We start from the raw sequence: 17715 nt of genomic DNA on the forward strand, positions 1-17715 counted from the left end.
ATTTCAAGGGAAAGGTATAAAGCATATTCCACAGCGTTCTATTGAACCTTTCAGTTCCTCTATTTTCCATCGGGTGGTATGCCATTGTGTGAGACTTGGCAACCCCTGACAACCCCTGAAAAAGTTTCACTTTCACCATTACAATTGGTGTTCTCAGTTCCCAAATGATTACTGAACGTTGTTGAAAGGTGATATAACACAGTAGTAAACTATTTGGAACATGTTGCTGGTATCAAATTTAAAAGAAGGATATATATACAAAAATAAGAAGTTAATTGTTGAAATATTATCTTGTCTTTGTACCATTTTAAAGGAGTCAAAAAGATCACTGCTTTATCACTGCTTTATGTTTTTATTTGCATTTTATTGTCACAACCTTTCTGGAATTGAATTTGTATATTATGTAAAGTTTACAAAACCACACCCAAGATTTATTTAGAAGAAGATACTATTTGAAAGGTTTGTGCTTAGACACAATAAACATATTTTACAATATTTAGATTGTGTATTCAGTTATTTTCAAAGATCTTTTCAAAGTTGTCCTCACTAATTGGTACTGGTGACTTGTGACATCTTTAAGTGAACCCCTTTGACATTCAAACTTGGCAGCAGTCTCAGCTTTTTGCTGTGTTCTGAACTGTTGAGTGATCATATATCTCCCACATCAGTAATTGAAAAACTTCCTTGTGAAGTCCCTTGTCATTTCCTCCTGTGAGCCCCATCTCTTGACATTTTTCTGACTTGGTAGTTTTCCAAAATGACAGAAAAAACAATGACCGGTGAACATATAAAAAGGAAGCATGGGAGCATCACTTTCATGCATTTGCATCTAGCTGCATGAGGAAGAACTTTTGCAGTGTTAAGAGATTCCCCGTAACTGCACTGGTGAGTATCCATTTACTGTAATATTAGAATATTCAATAATTACACAGCAGGAAAACCACCTGCAACCATCCTAATCGACGATCTTTACAAAAGATTTAAAACTGCTAATAAAAACATTTTAACTGATATTTATTTATTTACAGGAAGAAGATTGTATTACCATGGTAAGATCATTAAAGTATCTTTTATCAAAAATGTGTAACTCTGGAATATACCATTTTAAAATTTACTTGAACTATTGTGATATTAAAACTTTTTTGCATTACCAAAGCTGCCAACTGCTTAATTACTGTTCAATTTTTTATAAACACCTTGTCTCTCAATCGTCTGTCTCTTCTAAACATTTCTCATTCTCTCTCCTGCTTTCAGCTGCTGTTGGCTCTAGTGCTCCCCCTGGTGGTGCAGTCGGCCCCTGCATATCTGCCTCAGGACTGTGAAGATGTTTACATTAATATCTCTCAGAACACTGGTGTCTACACCATCTACCCAGGAGGACCTGATAAACCAGTGCAGGTTTACTGTGACATGGGCTGTGATGAAGACCGCGGGAGGTGGACAGTGAGTGGCAAAGTTTAATACAGAATTAAAATGAGAAATATTGAGGGGTTTCTTGATCCTGCTTCAAAAGACCCGCAGAACTTTGTGGGCTCAACTATTCCCTGCCCCAACCCACCTGCTCCAACTCATGAAGGTCTCCATGATCAATTAATGAGCTGGGTCAGGTGTCTTGAGTATTCAGGGAATTAATTAACAAACACTGATACCTTAAAACCTTAACATACATGCTTTTTATCATTGTTTCATACACACTTTCACTACTTACTGTCTCTTTCAGGTGATTCAGAGGAGAATGGATGGCAGCGTGAATTTCTACAGACCCTGGGATGAGTACAAGAATGGGTTTGGGAACGCAAGCGGTGAATACTGGCTAGGTAAATCAGTGAAATGAGAGATGACTAATGTTGTGGATGGCATGGAAGTGGATTTTTAAAAAAGCAGGTGGACAATTTGAAAGCAACTAGACAAGACTTTGTTAGTTATTACATTTGCATTCATTTAGCTTAGCAATTGTACTTCAATTCTACCTTTTAGTAACATTTTAAAAAATGATTGATTCGTGTTTTTTTTTTGTGTACATTTTATAACATTTTTTTATTACCAGTTTTTGACTTCGATCAACTAAGAAATAAAGCAGTATATTTAATGCAATACATTACTGTTGTTGGAAACAATGTGAATGATGTTTTTGATGACAGGTCTGCAGAACATCTTCCTTATTACCTCAAGAGGTAAATATGAGCTGAGAATTTACATGGAAGATTTTGATAAAGGGAGCGTTTACGCCCATTACACCTCCTTCTCCATTGATTCCGAGACATACAGGTACAAGCTGCATGCCTCTGGCTTCATCAACGGAGGAGCAGGTGAGTGAATTAACAGGTCATCATTGTGAGCTCATGCAAAGGGTTTTTTGCAGTTACTACAATTGGGTGTCGTTCTAAAGTATCATGCATTGAAAACATAATGCCTTTTCTAGGGGAATCGCTGTTCTATCACAACGACATGCAGTTTGCAACTTATGACAGGGACACCAATGGCTGCGCAGTCAGCAATTCTGGAGGATACTGGTTCAACAACTGCCTCGTGTCCAACCTCAACGGCCTGTACAAGTGGGGACCTTCAGCTCCACAAAATGCGGCAATCGTTTGGTGCAACTGGAAAGGCTGTAATTACTCTCTCAAGACCGTGGTGATGAAGATTAAACGAGCAGCTTAAGAACATGTCTAATGAGTAGCTTAGGGCTGAAGACATATCATATCAATACTATTACAAGAAATTCTGTTGTTTCAAATACAAACTTCTAATGCAGAGAGAAAAGCTTTTGGGTTTTCTAGATGTGTGGTAGTTAAAAAATTCATATAATCACATGATGTTGTTGGGCTACAAATTATAGCCTCTTGTAAATGTATTGGTGGCTGTTTACTGTTCATGTTTTATTTTAATTTTTGGGTCTATTTTTCCTCTCAAAGGGTTTGAATAAAAAGCTATAAATGATGAATTTTGACTGACTTATTCATTTCGAATGTATAAAGGCACTCAAATTACAAACAGCTATAGAAGTATGAGGAAAAAGACATTTTCTTGAAGAGACTGACAAAAAAGAAAGCATAAAACATGCAGGCAATACAGGTACAAGTTTTCATGATTGTCTTGGCTGAACAGTAAAAATATTTTCAGTTGAGGCCAAATATTGACACACTTGTGTGCAAAAAAGCCAAGCCCAAAATGTCAAAACTTATGGCTTTTATGCTCTTTACAAAAAATATTAATCAAACAGAGGCAATATGTTAGTGTGGGAGAGCTTTTCCTTTCATTTCTTTAAATGTTAAAGTCTTGTAGCTAAACCTGCAGATGGGCTTTTACAAAAAGAAGAGTCAATATTGTTCCAGTCAGCATTGACTGCTTCAAACAGTTGAAAAACTTTGCCAAGGCAGTTTGTGTTTAATGTGAGATCAAATATTCTTCATAGGATGTAAATCTGGACTCAAATCTTAAATCTTAACCCTTTATTTTGCACGGGGTGTAAATGTAGGCTGAAGACATGCAAACTGAATTTTTGAACTCCACACATCTGAGCATGTGAGCAGTGTGGAGTGGGAGCAGAGCAACATGATTTATGGACCTCTACAAGCACTTTGAGCCTCAAACCATCCTTGCTTATAAAGGATTTGTTATTTGTTTGAACTTCTTAAGCTTTAACCAGAACATATTGCATGCAGTAAAAATAAACATTATCTCTTGGAATTAGAAACAGTTCTGCTAACAAGAGCATTTCAGTAGCTAGCTTACTTGTTAAAAGAGCACAAGAGGAATTTGAGGTCAGGCCTTAGAAGGATTCACCCTTGTTAGATCATCATTATGAGATAAAGCCTGGCCCCAAAAGACGACTGAGATCACCTTTTATCAAAAGTCAGGCATTCTGGATATTGGTTATAGTTTCATTCTTGATGTTTTATAGCTGTAGCAGGACGAGACCACTTAAACCACCTGTTTTCCCACACATCATAAAGACACAGTTAGGTTAATCTCAGGTTAGGGTTTTCCTGTAGACGGGGATCTGTCTACTGAATTGTGGTAATTGCACCCAGAACCACAAGTGATAGCTTTAGTGAAAGCTTTAAGGGGTAATTTATTCATACAAGAATGTATAGGTACTTATTCTAGATTAATAGGAATGCAGAGAAAACTAGAGATTCAGCATCCTTACCTCCTTCTAGACAGACACTATAGAGACCATCATTACCAGCTGTATTACTGCCTGGTTTGGGAATTACATCCTTACACAAGCCATCAGACTCCTCAACTCCCACTGAATTGAAGGATGCATGTATGTATGTATATGTATGTATGTATGTATGTATGTATATATATATATATATATATATGTTGTTATAATAATATGAGACCACCCTCCACTCTTATGTCTTTGACACTGTATTTAAATATAATTACTGCATTTCACTGAAATACGTCATTTGATATAACTTGTTAATCTGTCTTCTTGCATTTTTGCACACTTATTTAACATTATCAGCTGCTAGAATACTATATCAACCAAATACTTCATTCCATTGCTGTTGTGGTTGCTACCTCAGTGACTGCTATGCTCATATATGCTAGGCTATCTGCTAATCTGCTAACATGTCACAGTATGTTCATCCTGCTTTGCACAACTCTTTCATCTGTTATCACCCATTAAACTTATTAAAATTTAGAATTAAATTAAACACTTTTTGTTAAACTTTCAGTTCAACAAGAATTTAAAGATAATCTCATAGAAATGTGTGGAATCTTGGCAATCTTACTGGTCTTACTAGCTAAGTGTGAGTTTTGTTTTATATTTAGTTTTTTTCATGTATTATTACAAATTTATCTGGAGTTGTATTTTATATTCAACTGTTTGTTTTATGCTCTCAAGACATTTTCATATTGTGACTGTTTAACATAAATATTTTAGATAAATAGGTGATTATATAAGATATTGCATGAACTGTATTCTTCTTTTAAATGTAAATAAAACATTCACTACTAAAAAACAAAATTACACCAAAACACGTCTATATCATGCATAATGTTGTTACTGTGACTTGTTATTACTCCTTAAACTTGTTAAAATTTTAAATGCAAGAAATACAACCTCATTTCCAAAAAAATATATATATAGTAAAATAGTAAAAAATAGGATGCAATGATATGCAAATCATGTAAACCACATTTTAAAGGAAAATAGTACAAAGACAACATATCAAATGTTGAAGCTGAGAAATTTTATTGTTTTTTGAAAAATATATGCCCATTTTGAATTTGATGCCAACAACTCATTTAAAAAAATAGCTTTCTATTCTCATAAGTTATCACTGGCAGAGAGGAACCGTGGAATAGGAGAGCTACTAGCAGTGAAATTAGCATTGGAAGAATGGAGGCACTGGCTGGAAGGGGCAAATCATCCCTTTTCTGTAATCACAGACCACAAAAATCTTGAATACCTCCGTAATGCAAAAAGGTTAAATGCGTGCCAAGCCCGGTGGTCTCTGTTCTTTTCTCCATTTCGATTCAGTATCACCTATAGGCCTGGATCTCGTAACATGAAAGCTGATGCCCTGTCTCGCCTACATCAGGAAGAACCTGCCCCCTCAGAAACAGAATGACAGGAACGCATTCTGCCTCCTGAAGTGAACATTTCATCGATTAGATGGGAAATCGATGACGAAATTGAACGCGCCAATAGCGCACTAGAAATCCCCACTCAGTGTCCCCCAGAGAAATTGTATGTCCCAGTAGACTTTCGCATGCAACTCATCACATGGGCCCACTCATCTCTAACATCTGGTCATCCTGGGGAGACAAGAACTCACAAACTCCTCGCACAACGATATTGGTGGGAATCGATGAGCAAACACATTCATGCATTGGTTTCCTCATGTTCAGTATGCTCCCAGTGTAAAACACCTAAAGCGCTTCCTGCTGGCAAATTCATGCCATTACCAGTACCACTCCAACCCTGGTCCCACATAGCCATTGATTTTGTGACTGACTTGCCAGAATCTCTAGGATTCACCACCATTCTGATGGTGGTGGATCGGTTCTCACAAGGGGTGCGATTTGTCCCATTTTCCACAATTCCTAGTGCTTTTCAAACAGCCGAGACATTGTTCCAACAGGTGTTTCGTTACTTCGGCATCCCCAAAGACATAGTGTCTGACAGAGGACCCCAATTCACGTCACAAGTGTGGGCAGCGTTTTTTGAACATTTGGGGGTCTCTGTCAGTCTGACTTCGGGGTGTCACCCGCAAGCAAACGGACACTGCGAAAGAGTAAACCAAGAACTGGGTAAATTCCTGAGGGTTTTCTCTCATGACAACCCTTCGCACTGGGCAAGGTATTTGATTTGGGCAGAAATGGCACAAAACTCATTAACCAGTTCTGTTACAGGCATGACACCATTCCAGTGTTTCCTAGGATACCAACCACCTTTAGCCCCTTGGACTGGTGTACAGACGGACATCCCCGCTGTAGATGAATGGATAAATAGGAGCGAGCAAGTATGGGAGGAGGCTCATCAGTGAATAGAAGCGGTACTCCAGAAGCACAAGGAACAAGCGGACCGTCACCGAGGACCAACACCAGTGTATCAACCTGAACTTCATGACCAGCCATGTTGTGCAAACCAGACAAAGCTTTTTGCTGGAGACTTTCAGAAGGAAAATACTGGAACCTATTCTGCCTACTAGTTGGATTCTTGGTCACCCTACAGAGTATTCTGTTCTGCATACAATCTTGTCCCATTGCTTTAATAAAATCAAATCTGATCTGCAGAACTCAGTGTGCTCTTTTCTTGTCTAGATGGATGTCTTTTTTGCTCTACAAACAGGATCTTTGAGATAACTGGTCCTTTTTCCTGACACCACTGCAGATCATCCAGGGAGAGAGATGGAAGTGTGTCCTGACCTGAAAGAACTGGACCGCTTGAGACTCCACAGCTGTCTCCCTCTCTGTGTAGACCTCACAAATGTCTTTACCATCACAGGAACTCTGGGTCTCCAGTCTGTCCAACTGTTGTAAAGGGGTTTTCTAGAGTATTCTAGAGAATAACCTCCTTTGAAAGAATGTACTGCAGCACAGCAAGATTCAGTCATTTATTGACTGTGACAGGTAATATGAGGAAATACCAGTTTCTGCAGGATTATCTCTGAAGAAGTAGACAAAAGAGAAAAAAACAAAACAAAACAAAAATGCAAAGAGCCACCAGGAAGTAAACACACTGGGCTATGAGATGAATGTAGTTAGCAGGAGGAACAGGAAGGACTTTTTTTCCTTAAGGACTCATTGTCACTTGTCACTTCAGCTGCAATTATCTTTCAAGCTCATTGTTGGCGTGGCTGCAGGTTTTCATTCCAACAAAGCAAGAGCACACATGATCAGTTGTTTGAAGACAGAGCAATTGACTAAACAAGCAGAACCAGGTGTGTTTCTGCCCATTTGGAATGAAAACCTGCAGCCACACTGGTCATCTGACTGTGCAGTCAACCTCCTTTCACAATAATTACAGTTTCAAGTTGTTTCGGTAAAGTCTTTAGTAATATTACACACTGACATTGACTAATCTATTCAAGTCCTCTTGCACACCTTGACCAATGCATATGAGACAGCAGTTGGTAAATTCTAAGACAGCCTAATGAATTTACACTGAAATGCCCAATAGGTTCTAGATTTTAACTGAGTTTAACTGTAGTGAATGGTTTTCTAGGGGTCTTTTTAGGTCTTTTGGTGTTTTTTAGCTCACCAGTGTGTTTTTTAAGCATATACCATAGAGATTTGACCATACCTAATGTTTATTGGAACACCTGAGCAGCCAATTGTCCAGTTAATTTCGAGTCTTTAAAACGGGGTGATATGTAGGAAAGTGGTTGTAACTCTTACACTGTTCACCCCATTTGGATGTAAATTCCTCTTAAATTAAAGGAGAAAGTCAGCACATACTGTGTTAGACAGCTAAAGTAATAATAACTTTGTTGTCAGCCAAGTATTTTTGGACCAGACTGTGGTTTAAAAAAAAAGTATTTTGTAACTATATCTGGTTTAAAAAATTTAGGTATAAAAAGATCATAAAAAATGATGTATGACTGAATCTGGGCTTTAAAAGAAAGCAATGCTTCTTACTATAGTTTTACTAAGTCTTTACCAAATTCAGACTGCTTGTTGATCTTCACGTTTTAATGCACACTTACCATTTATTAAAATTAAATTAAATTCAAACCTGTACTAATGTTTGCAGAAAAAATTGCATCCTTTTAGAGGATGGTATCTTTTTTAAGGTGTTTCTGATTTAATTTTCTGCTCAAACATGTAAGATTACATTAAAATGTAGTATTCGATGTTTGTACTTACCACACTGTTACTCCAGATAATGATAAGATTCAGTGTCAGCACAGAATTTAAGTGTCATTTAAGTGTTAACCCCTCAACAAGCCATGGGCCCATCAGTGGGCCCAAAGTTTAATACACTTCTATACCGTAAGAATAGCATCAATACTTTGCATTGAAGTCCCTGTACTTACTAAATAATAAGCCTTTGTATGAAATAAACCTGTAAAGTTAAGAGGTTGAATGGATGGGAGCTGTCTTAAGAAATGTAAAAGAAGTTTTTTGCCATCTCAACCTGCATCATCAAAACTTTAAGCAAAACAGCAAAAATAGTCATTCACTTACAAAGTCACCAGAATGGTGAACACAGTGCACAATTCTCAAGGCATAATACAATTAATGTCAAACCATCTGCTAATCACAGGTTTAGATGACAAAGACTAAAGTCTGAGAGAGCAAAAGTCAAGTGAATGACAGAAAGCCTAAATCAAACTTGTTCTGTGCTGTTTGGAACTGTAGCATTTTGACTAACCTTAGGAAAGCTTAGGTATCAGGCCAAATCTGCCACACAGCACAGGCTCGGTTCTAAAATTACACCCAATTGGACATTATCTGACAGTACCAAATCGAGTAAAAGCTAAAATTCGACGTTTTCTGATGTGTGTAGCTTTTGCTGACCTACTATCATGTTTAAGACCACTGCACACCGGTTCCATAACATCCAGAAATCCTAAACACACACAAAGGCACATTTATTCCACATGCTTGGTGACTCCAAGCACTGTTTCTCAGCATGCCGCGCAGCATTTTGTCATCACTGTTGAATTATTGACACATTGAGACCACAGAAAGCCACAGTATTTAACATGTAGTTTCAAATTTACACAGAGAAAGCAGTCAGTCTTTTAGACAAACATACAAATGCTAATAGCCTGTTACCTCAACTTGTATAACAGCCTAGTCTTTTTTGCCTCTTACCTTTCAAATTGAAAACAGCAAGATGTTAGTGAGGTCTTAAACTGATACCAAATGTGGTTAATCATGGTCAAAGTTTTTCATTAAATCTATTCCAGTAAAGTATAAAAATAAGAGATTGGTGATTATCAGCTCTCTCACTGCATACATTCTATAGCAGGACTCTGCTACATAATACGACACACCACATCCAGTGTGCAGTGGCCTGGATTTTCCCACTCTTTCTATCAACACCACCTATTGATGAGCTCAAGTGTAAACCCAAAATAACTATCTACTGTATTTGGATTAAAATATTCCGAAAACCCTGAGAAATCTCTATGTGTAAAAAAGCAAGACCAACAATTTTATGTGCCCATGACCTTCAATCCCTCAGACACTGCACTAAAAACCAGCATGCTTCTGTGACGAATATATCCAAGTGAGTTTTGGAATGCTTCAGAAAACCCTTCTCGGTAAAGACAGTCCAGAAACACCACCGAATTCTCTGGGCTAAAGCTGGAGTTGGACTGAAGTGCAAACATGTGCCATGGTCTGATAAATCAACCTTTCAGATTGTTTATAAAAAATGGACATCAGTTTCTCCAGGTGGAAGAAGAAACGGACCATCCTAATTCTTATCAGTGTCAAGTTTAAGGGTCTGCCAGGCATCATTAGAATATTACTTTGTGTATTAATGGGTAACTAGCACATCTGTGAAGACACCAATAATGCTGAGGGGTACATACTCAACAACAATGGAGAGCTCATACTGTTGAACTGCTGAAGTGTTACATCAAGCAAGAATGGGAAAAAGTTTCACTTTCACCATTACAATTGGTGTTCTCAGTTCCCAAATGATTACTGAACGTTGTTGAAAGGTGATATAACACAGTAGTAAACTATTTGGAACATGTTGCTGGTATCAAATTTAAAAGAAGGATGTATATACAAAAATAAGAAGTTAATTGTTGAAATATTATCTTGTCTTTGTACCATTTTAAAGGAGTCAAAAAGATCACTGCTTTATCACTGCTTTATGTTTTTATTTGCATTTTATTGTCACAACCTTTCTGGAATTGAATTTGTATATTATGTAAAGTTTACAAAACCACACCCAAGATTTATTTAGAAGAAGATACTATTTGAAAGCTTTGTGCTTAGACACAATAAACATATTTTACAATATTTAGATTGTGTATTCAGTTATTTTCAAAGATCTTTTCAAAGTTGTCCTCACTAATTGGTACTGGTGACTTGTGACATCTTTAAGTGAACCCCTTTGACATTCAAACTTGGCAGCAGTCTCAGCTTTTTGCTGTGTTCTGAACTGTTGAGTGATCATATATCTCCCACATCAGTAATTGAAAAACTTCCTTGTGAAGTCCCTTGTCATTTCCTCCTGTGAGCCCCATCTCTTGACATTTTTCTGACTTGGTAGTTTTCCAAAATGACAGAAAAAACAATGACCGGTGAACATATAAAAAGGAAGCATGGGAGCATCACTTTCATGCATTTGCATCTAGCTGCATGAGGAAGAACTTTTGCAGTGTTAAGAGATTCCCCGTAACTGCACTGGTGAGTATCCATTTACTGTAATATTAGAATATTCAATAATTACACAGCAGGAAAACCACCTGCAACCATCCTAATCGACGATCTTTACAAAAGATTTAAAACTGCTAATAAAAACATTTTAACTGATATTTATTTATTTACAGGAAGAAGATTGTATTACCATGGTAAGATCATTAAAGTATCTTTTATCAAAAATGTGTAACTCTGGAATATACCATTTTAAAATTTACTTGAACTATTGTGATATTAAAACTTTTTTGCATTACCAAAGCTGCCAACTGCTTAATTACTGTTCAATTTTTTATAAACACCTTGTCTCTCAATCGTCTGTCTCTTCTAAACATTTCTCATTCTCTCTCCTGCTTTCAGCTGCTGTTGGCTCTAGTGCTCCCCCTGGTGGTGCAGTCGGCCCCTGCATATCTGCCTCAGGACTGTGAAGATGTTTACATTAATATCTCTCAGAACACTGGTGTCTACACCATCTACCCAGGAGGACCTGATAAACCAGTGCAGGTTTACTGTGACATGGGCTGTGATGAAGACCGCGGGAGGTGGACAGTGAGTGGCAAAGTTTAATACAGAATTAAAATGAGAAATATTGAGGGGTTTCTTGATCCTGCTTCAAAAGACCCGCAGAACTTTGTGGGCTCAACTATTCCCTGCCCCAACCCACCTGCTCCAACTCATGAAGGTCTCCATGATCAATTAATGAGCTGGGTCAGGTGTCTTGAGTATTCAGGGAATTAATTAACAAACACTGATACCTTAAAACCTTAACATACATGCTTTTTATCATTGTTTCATACACACTTTCACTACTTACTGTCTCTTTCAGGTGATTCAGAGGAGAATGGATGGCAGCGTGAATTTCTACAGACCCTGGGATGAGTACAAGAATGGGTTTGGGAACGCAAGCGGTGAATACTGGCTAGGTAAATCAGTAAAATGAGAGATGACTAATGTTGTGGATGGCATGGAAGTGGATTTTTAAAAAAGCAGGTGGACAATTTGAAAGCAACTAGACAAGACTTTGTTAGTTATTACATTTGCATTCATTTAGCTTAGCAATTGTACTTCAATTCTACCTTTTAGTAACATTTTAAAAAATGATTGATTCGTGTTTTTTTTTTTGTGTACATTTTATAACATTTTTTTATTACCAGTTTTTGACTTCGATCAACTAAGAAATAAAGCAGTATATTTAATGCAATACATTACTGTTGTTGGAAACAATGTGAATGATGTTTTTGATGACAGGTCTGCAGAACATCTTCCTTATTACCTCAAGAGGTAAATATGAGCTGAGAATTTACATGGAGGATTTTGATAAAGGGAGCGTTTACGCCCATTACACCTCCTTCTCCATTGATTCCGAGACATACAGGTACAAGCTGCATGCCTCTGGCTTCATCAACGGAGGAGCAGGTGAGTGAATTAACAGGTCATCATTGTGAGCTCATGCAAAGGGTTTTTTGCAGTTACTACAATTGGGTGTCGTTCTAAAGTATCATGCATTGAAAACATAATGCCTTTTCTAGGGGAATCGCTGTTCTATCACAACGACATGCAGTTTGCAACTTATGACAGGGACACCAATGGCTGCGCAGTCAGCAATTCTGGAGGATACTGGTTCAACAACTGCCTCGTGTCCAACCTCAACGGCCTGTACAAGTGGGGACCTTCAGCTCCACAAAATGCGGCAATCGTTTGGTGCAACTGGAAAGGCTGTAATTACTCTCTCAAGACCGTGGTGATGAAGATTAAACGAGCAGCTTAAGAACATGTCTAATGAGTAGCTTAGGGCTGAAGACATATCATATCAATACTATTACAAGAAATTCTGTTGTTTCAAATACAAACTTCTAATGCAGAGAGAAAAGCTTTTGGGTTTTCTAGATGTGTGGTAGTTAAAAAATTCATATAATCACATGATGTTGTTGGGCTACAAATTATAGCCTCTTGTAAATGTATTGGTGGCTGTTTACTGTTCATGTTTTATTTTAATTTTTGGGTCTATTTTTCCTCTCAAAGGGTTTGAATAAAAAGCTATAAATGATGAATTTTGACTGACTTATTCATTTCGAATGTATAAAGGCACTCAAATTACAAACAGCTATAGAAGTATGAGGAAAAAGACATTTTCTTGAAGAGACTGACAAAAAAGAAAGCATAAAACATGCAGGCAATACAGGTACAAGTTTTCATGATTGTCTTGGCTGAACAGTAAAAATATTTTCAGTTGAGGCCAAATATTGACACACTTGTGTGCAAAAAAGCCAAGCCCAAAATGTCAAAACTTATGGCTTTTATGCTCTTTACAAAAAATATTAATCAAACAGAGGCAATATGTTAGTGTGGGAGAGCTTTTCCTTTCATTTCTTTAAATGTTAAAGTCTTGTAGCTAAACCTGCAGATGGGCTTTTACAAAAAGAAGAGTCAATATTGTTCCAGTCAGCATTGACTGCTTCAAACAGTTGAAAAACTTTGCCAAGGCAGTTTGTGTTTAATGTGAGATCAAATATTCTTCATAGGATGTAAATCTGGACTCAAATCTTAAATCTTAACCCTTTATTTTGCACGGGGTGTAAATGTAGGCTGAAGACATGCAAACTGAATTTTTGAACTCCACACATCTGAGCATGTGAGCAGTGTGGAGTGGGAGCAGAGCAACATGATTTATGGACCTCTACAAGCACTTTGAGCCTCAAACCATCCTTGCTTATAAAGGATTTGTTATTTGTTTGAACTTCTTAAGCTTTAACCAGAACATATTGCATGCAGTAAAAATAAACATTATCTCTTGGAATTAGAAACAGTTCTGCTAACAAGAGCATTTCAGTAGCTAGCTTACTTGTTAAAAGAGCACAAGAGGAATTTGAGGTCAGGCCTTAGAAGGATTCACCCTTGTTAGATCATCATTATGAGATAAAGCCTGGCCCCAAAAGACGACTGAGATCACCTTTTATCAAAAGTCAGGCATTCTGGATATTGGTTATAGTTTCATTCTTGATGTTTTATAGCTGTAGCAGGACGAGACCACTTAAACCACCTGTTTTCCCACACATCATAAAGACACAGTTAGGTTAATCTCAGGTTAGGGTTTTCCTGTAGACGGGGATCTGTCTACTGAATTGTGGTAATTGCACCCAGAACCACAAGTGATAGCTTTAGTGAAAGCTTTAAGGGGTAATTTATTCATACAAGAATGTATAGGTACTTATTCTAGATTAATAGGAATGCAGAGAAAACTAGAGATTCAGCATCCTTACCTCCTTCTAGACAGACACTATAGAGACCATCATTACCAGCTGTATTACTGCCTGGTTTGGGAATTACATCCTTACACAAGCCATCAGACTCCTCAACTCCCACTGAATTGAAGGATGCATGTATGTATGTATATGTATGTATGTATGTATGTATATATATATATATATATATATATATATATATATATATGTTGTTATAATAATATGAGACCACCCTCCACTCTTATGTCTTTGACACTGTATTTAAATATAATTACTGCATTTCACTGAAATACGTCATTTGATATAACTTGTTAATCTGTCTTCTTGCATTTTTGCACACTTATTTAACATTATCAGCTGCTAGAATACTATATCAACCAAATACTTCATTCCATTGCTGTTGTGGTTGCTACCTCAGTGACTGCTATGCTCATATATGCTAGGCTATCTGCTAATCTGCTAACATGTCACAGTATGTTCATCCTGCTTTGCACAACTCTTTCATCTGTTATCACCCATTAAACTTATTAAAATTTAGAATTAAATTAAACACTTTTTGTTAAACTTTCAGTTCAACAAGAATTTAAAGATAATCTCATAGAAATGTGTGGAATCTTGGCAATCTTACTGGTCTTACTAGCTAAGTGTGAGTTTTGTTTTATATTTAGTTTTTTTCATGTATTATTACAAATTTATCTGGAGTTGTATTTTATATTCAACTGTTTGTTTTATGCTCTCAAGACATTTTCATATTGTGACTGTTTAACATAAATATTTTAGATAAATAGGTGATTATATAAGATATTGCATGAACTGTATTCTTCTTTTAAATGTAAATAAAACATTCACTACTAAAAAACAAAATTACACCAAAACACATGTCTATATCATGCATAATGTTGTTACTGTCACTTGTTATTACTCCTTAAACTTGTTAAAATTTTAAATTCAAGAAATACAACCTCATTTCCAAAAATATATATATAGTAAAATAGTAAAAAATAGGATGCAATGATATGCAAATCATGTAAACCATATTTTAAAGGAAAATAGTACAAAGACAACATATCAAATGTTGAAGCTGAGAAATTTTATTGTTTTTTGAAAAATATATGCCCATTTTGAATTTGATGCCAACAACTCATTTAAAAAAATAGCTTTCTATTCTCATAAGTTATCACTGGCAGAGAGGAACTGTGGGATAGGAGAGCTACTAGCAGTGAAATTAGCATTGGAAGAATGGAGGCACTGGCTGGAAGGGGCAAATCATCCCTTTTCTGTAATCACAGACCACAAAAATCTTGAATACCTCCGTAATGCAAAAAGGTTAAATGCGTGCCAAGCCCGGTGGTCTCTGTTCTTTTCTCCATTTCGATTCAGTATCACCTATAGGCCTGGATCTCGTAACATGAAAGCTGATGCCCTGTCTCGCCTACATCAGGAAGAACCTGCCCCCTCAGAAACAGAATGACAGGAACGCATTCTGCCTCCTGAAGTGAACATTTCATCGATTAGATGGGAAATCGATGACGAAATTGAACGCGCCAATAGCGCACTAGAAATCCCCACTCAGTGTCCCCCAGAGAAATTGTATGTCCCAGTAGACTTTCGCATGCAACTCATCACATGGGCCCACTCATCTCTAACATCTGGTCATCCTGGGGAGACAAGAACTCACAAACTCCTCGCACAACGATATTGGTGGGAATCGATGAGCAAACACATTCATGCATTGGTTTCCTCATGTTCAGTATGCTCCCAGTGTAAAACACCTAAAGCGCTTCCTGCTGGCAAATTCATGCCATTACCAGTACCACTCCAACCCTGGTCCCACATAGCCATTGATTTTGTGACTGACCTGCCAGAATCTCTAGGATTCACCACCATTCTGATGGTGGTGGATCGGTTCTCACAAGGGGTGCGATTTGTCCCATTTTCCACAATTCCTAGTGCTTTTCAAACAGCCGAGACATTGTTCCAACAGGTGTTTCGTTACTTCGGCATCCCCAAAGACATAGTGTCTGACAGAGGACCCCAATTCACGTCACAAGTGTGGGCAGCGTTTTTTGAACATTTGGGGGTCTCTGTCAGTCTGACTTCGGGTGTCACCCGCAAGCAAACGGACACTGCGAAAGAGTAAACCAAGAACTGGGTAAATTCCTGAGGGTTTTCTCTCATGACAACCCTTCGCACTGGGCAAGGTATTTGATTTGGGCAGAAATGGCACAAAACTCATTAACCAGTTCTGTTACAGGCATGACACCATTCCAGTGTTTCCTAGGATACCAACCACCTTTAGCCCCTTGGACTGGTGTACAGACGGACATCCCCGCTGTAGATGAATGGATAAATAGGAGCGAGCAAGTATGGGAGGAGGCTCATCAGTGAATAGAAGCGGTACTCCAGAAGCACAAGGAACAAGCGGACCGTCACCGAGGACCAACACCAGTGTATCAACCCGGGGATCGAGTATGGCTGGCTACGAAGGACTTCCGACATCCAGAGGGAAATTGTAAGAAACTTCAGCCCAAATATATTGGGCCATTTAAACTAGTGAAAAGTATCAATGATGTTACCTATAGATTAGATTTACCCCCTCACTTTAGAGTTTCGCGATCATTTCATGTGTCTCTTCTGAAACCTGCCATTACAGGGCCATTGGACGAGGCTATGCCTGATGTCACTCCACCCCCACCGGAGTGATAGATGGGGCTCCTGTTTATGCTGTCCGTAGGCTGCTGGACTTCCGGAGATGTGGGGGACAGCTGCAATACCTGGTTGACTGGGAGGGGTATGGTCCAGAAGAACAATGCTGGGTGTCTGCCAAAGACGTTTTGGACCCGGCTCTGATTGCGGACTCCCAGGGGTCATCTACGGAAGTAGCTGTCCTGCTCCCTTCCAACACGTTTAGGAACTTCTCAGCAGGAGGATTCGTCGGTCCAGCGACTCAGCAGCTCGGGTTCCGCCCCTGTTCGGAGATCCGGTGGTGTGTGTGGTGGTCATCCTGGCAGGTCTCAGTCCGAGACCTCTTTGGGGGGGTTACTGTCACGCCTCAGGCAGACTCCATTTCCCAGAATGCTTTGGGAGATTACGTGCATGAGCAACTTCCCTCGGACGCATTGGACGCATTGCCCACAATCCCTTGGGAGATCATATGACTGTGGACAATCATTCACGCACCTATCAGCGCTCACAATCCCCTGAGTATTAATAGTGTACATCTATGTTTGTTGTCATATGACTCATTTAGTCTAGCATATAAGCCTGGGCTTTAGTCTTAGTCATTGCAGAAAAAGTATAGTTATTAGCATAATTGTTTGTGGTCAGCAGAAGTATCTAAGAAATTCCAACCAAAATGACATCATTTTCATGAACTGGACTTTTTGTGAGTGAACATTATATTCTAATAACTGGCACTGCCCAGTGTAATGACCGAATACTGTTGTTATCAGGGATCAGTTCATCTACAAAGTTCCAACCAAAATGACATCATTTTCATGAAGTGGACTTTTTGTGTGTGAACATTATATTCTAATAACTGGCACTGCCCAATGTAATGACTGAATACTGTTGTTATAAGGGGTCAGTTTATCTCCTTCACTCCTGTTCCTGTCCCTGTGCT

General features: G+C 38.2%; 2 protein-coding genes across 2 annotated transcripts; both read left to right on the forward strand.

Moving 5' to 3' along the window:
• The first annotated feature begins 783 nt into the window (after positions 1-783).
• On the forward strand, positions 784-2944 carry LOC118798067 (microfibril-associated glycoprotein 4-like). The gene is made up of 6 exons (XM_036557391.1): positions 784-885; positions 1029-1049; positions 1255-1443; positions 1721-1817; positions 2142-2309; positions 2423-2944. The coding sequence occupies exons 1-6, from the start codon at positions 838-840 to the stop codon at positions 2659-2661; spliced, it is 762 nt and encodes a 253-aa protein (XP_036413284.1). The 5' UTR covers positions 784-837; the 3' UTR covers positions 2662-2944.
• A 7796-nt stretch (positions 2945-10740) lies between these two features.
• Positions 10741-12902, forward strand: LOC118798066 (microfibril-associated glycoprotein 4-like). Its single transcript, XM_036557390.1, has 6 exons — positions 10741-10842; positions 10986-11006; positions 11212-11400; positions 11678-11774; positions 12100-12267; positions 12381-12902. The coding sequence occupies exons 1-6, from the start codon at positions 10795-10797 to the stop codon at positions 12617-12619; spliced, it is 762 nt and encodes a 253-aa protein (XP_036413283.1). The 5' UTR covers positions 10741-10794; the 3' UTR covers positions 12620-12902.
• The last annotated feature ends 4813 nt before the right edge of the window (positions 12903-17715 follow it).

Source organism: Colossoma macropomum, unplaced genomic scaffold, assembly GCF_904425465.1.
Source record: "Colossoma macropomum unplaced genomic scaffold, Colossoma_macropomum, whole genome shotgun sequence".
Lineage (NCBI taxonomy): Eukaryota > Metazoa > Chordata > Actinopteri > Characiformes > Serrasalmidae > Colossoma > Colossoma macropomum.

Coding starts and splice junctions, on each gene's coding strand:
- LOC118798067 (XM_036557391.1), top strand. CDS start 838: ATGAGGAAGAACTTTTGCAGTGTTAAGAGATTCCCCGTAACTGCACTG. Junction 886..1,028: donor GATTCCCCGTAACTGCACTG/GTGAGTATCCAT, acceptor ATTTATTTACAG/GAAGAAGATTGTATTACCAT. Junction 2,310..2,422: donor CTTCATCAACGGAGGAGCAG/GTGAGTGAATTA, acceptor TGCCTTTTCTAG/GGGAATCGCTGTTCTATCAC.
- LOC118798066 (XM_036557390.1), top strand. CDS start 10,795: ATGAGGAAGAACTTTTGCAGTGTTAAGAGATTCCCCGTAACTGCACTG. Junction 10,843..10,985: donor GATTCCCCGTAACTGCACTG/GTGAGTATCCAT, acceptor ATTTATTTACAG/GAAGAAGATTGTATTACCAT. Junction 11,007..11,211: donor AAGAAGATTGTATTACCATG/GTAAGATCATTA, acceptor TCCTGCTTTCAG/CTGCTGTTGGCTCTAGTGCT.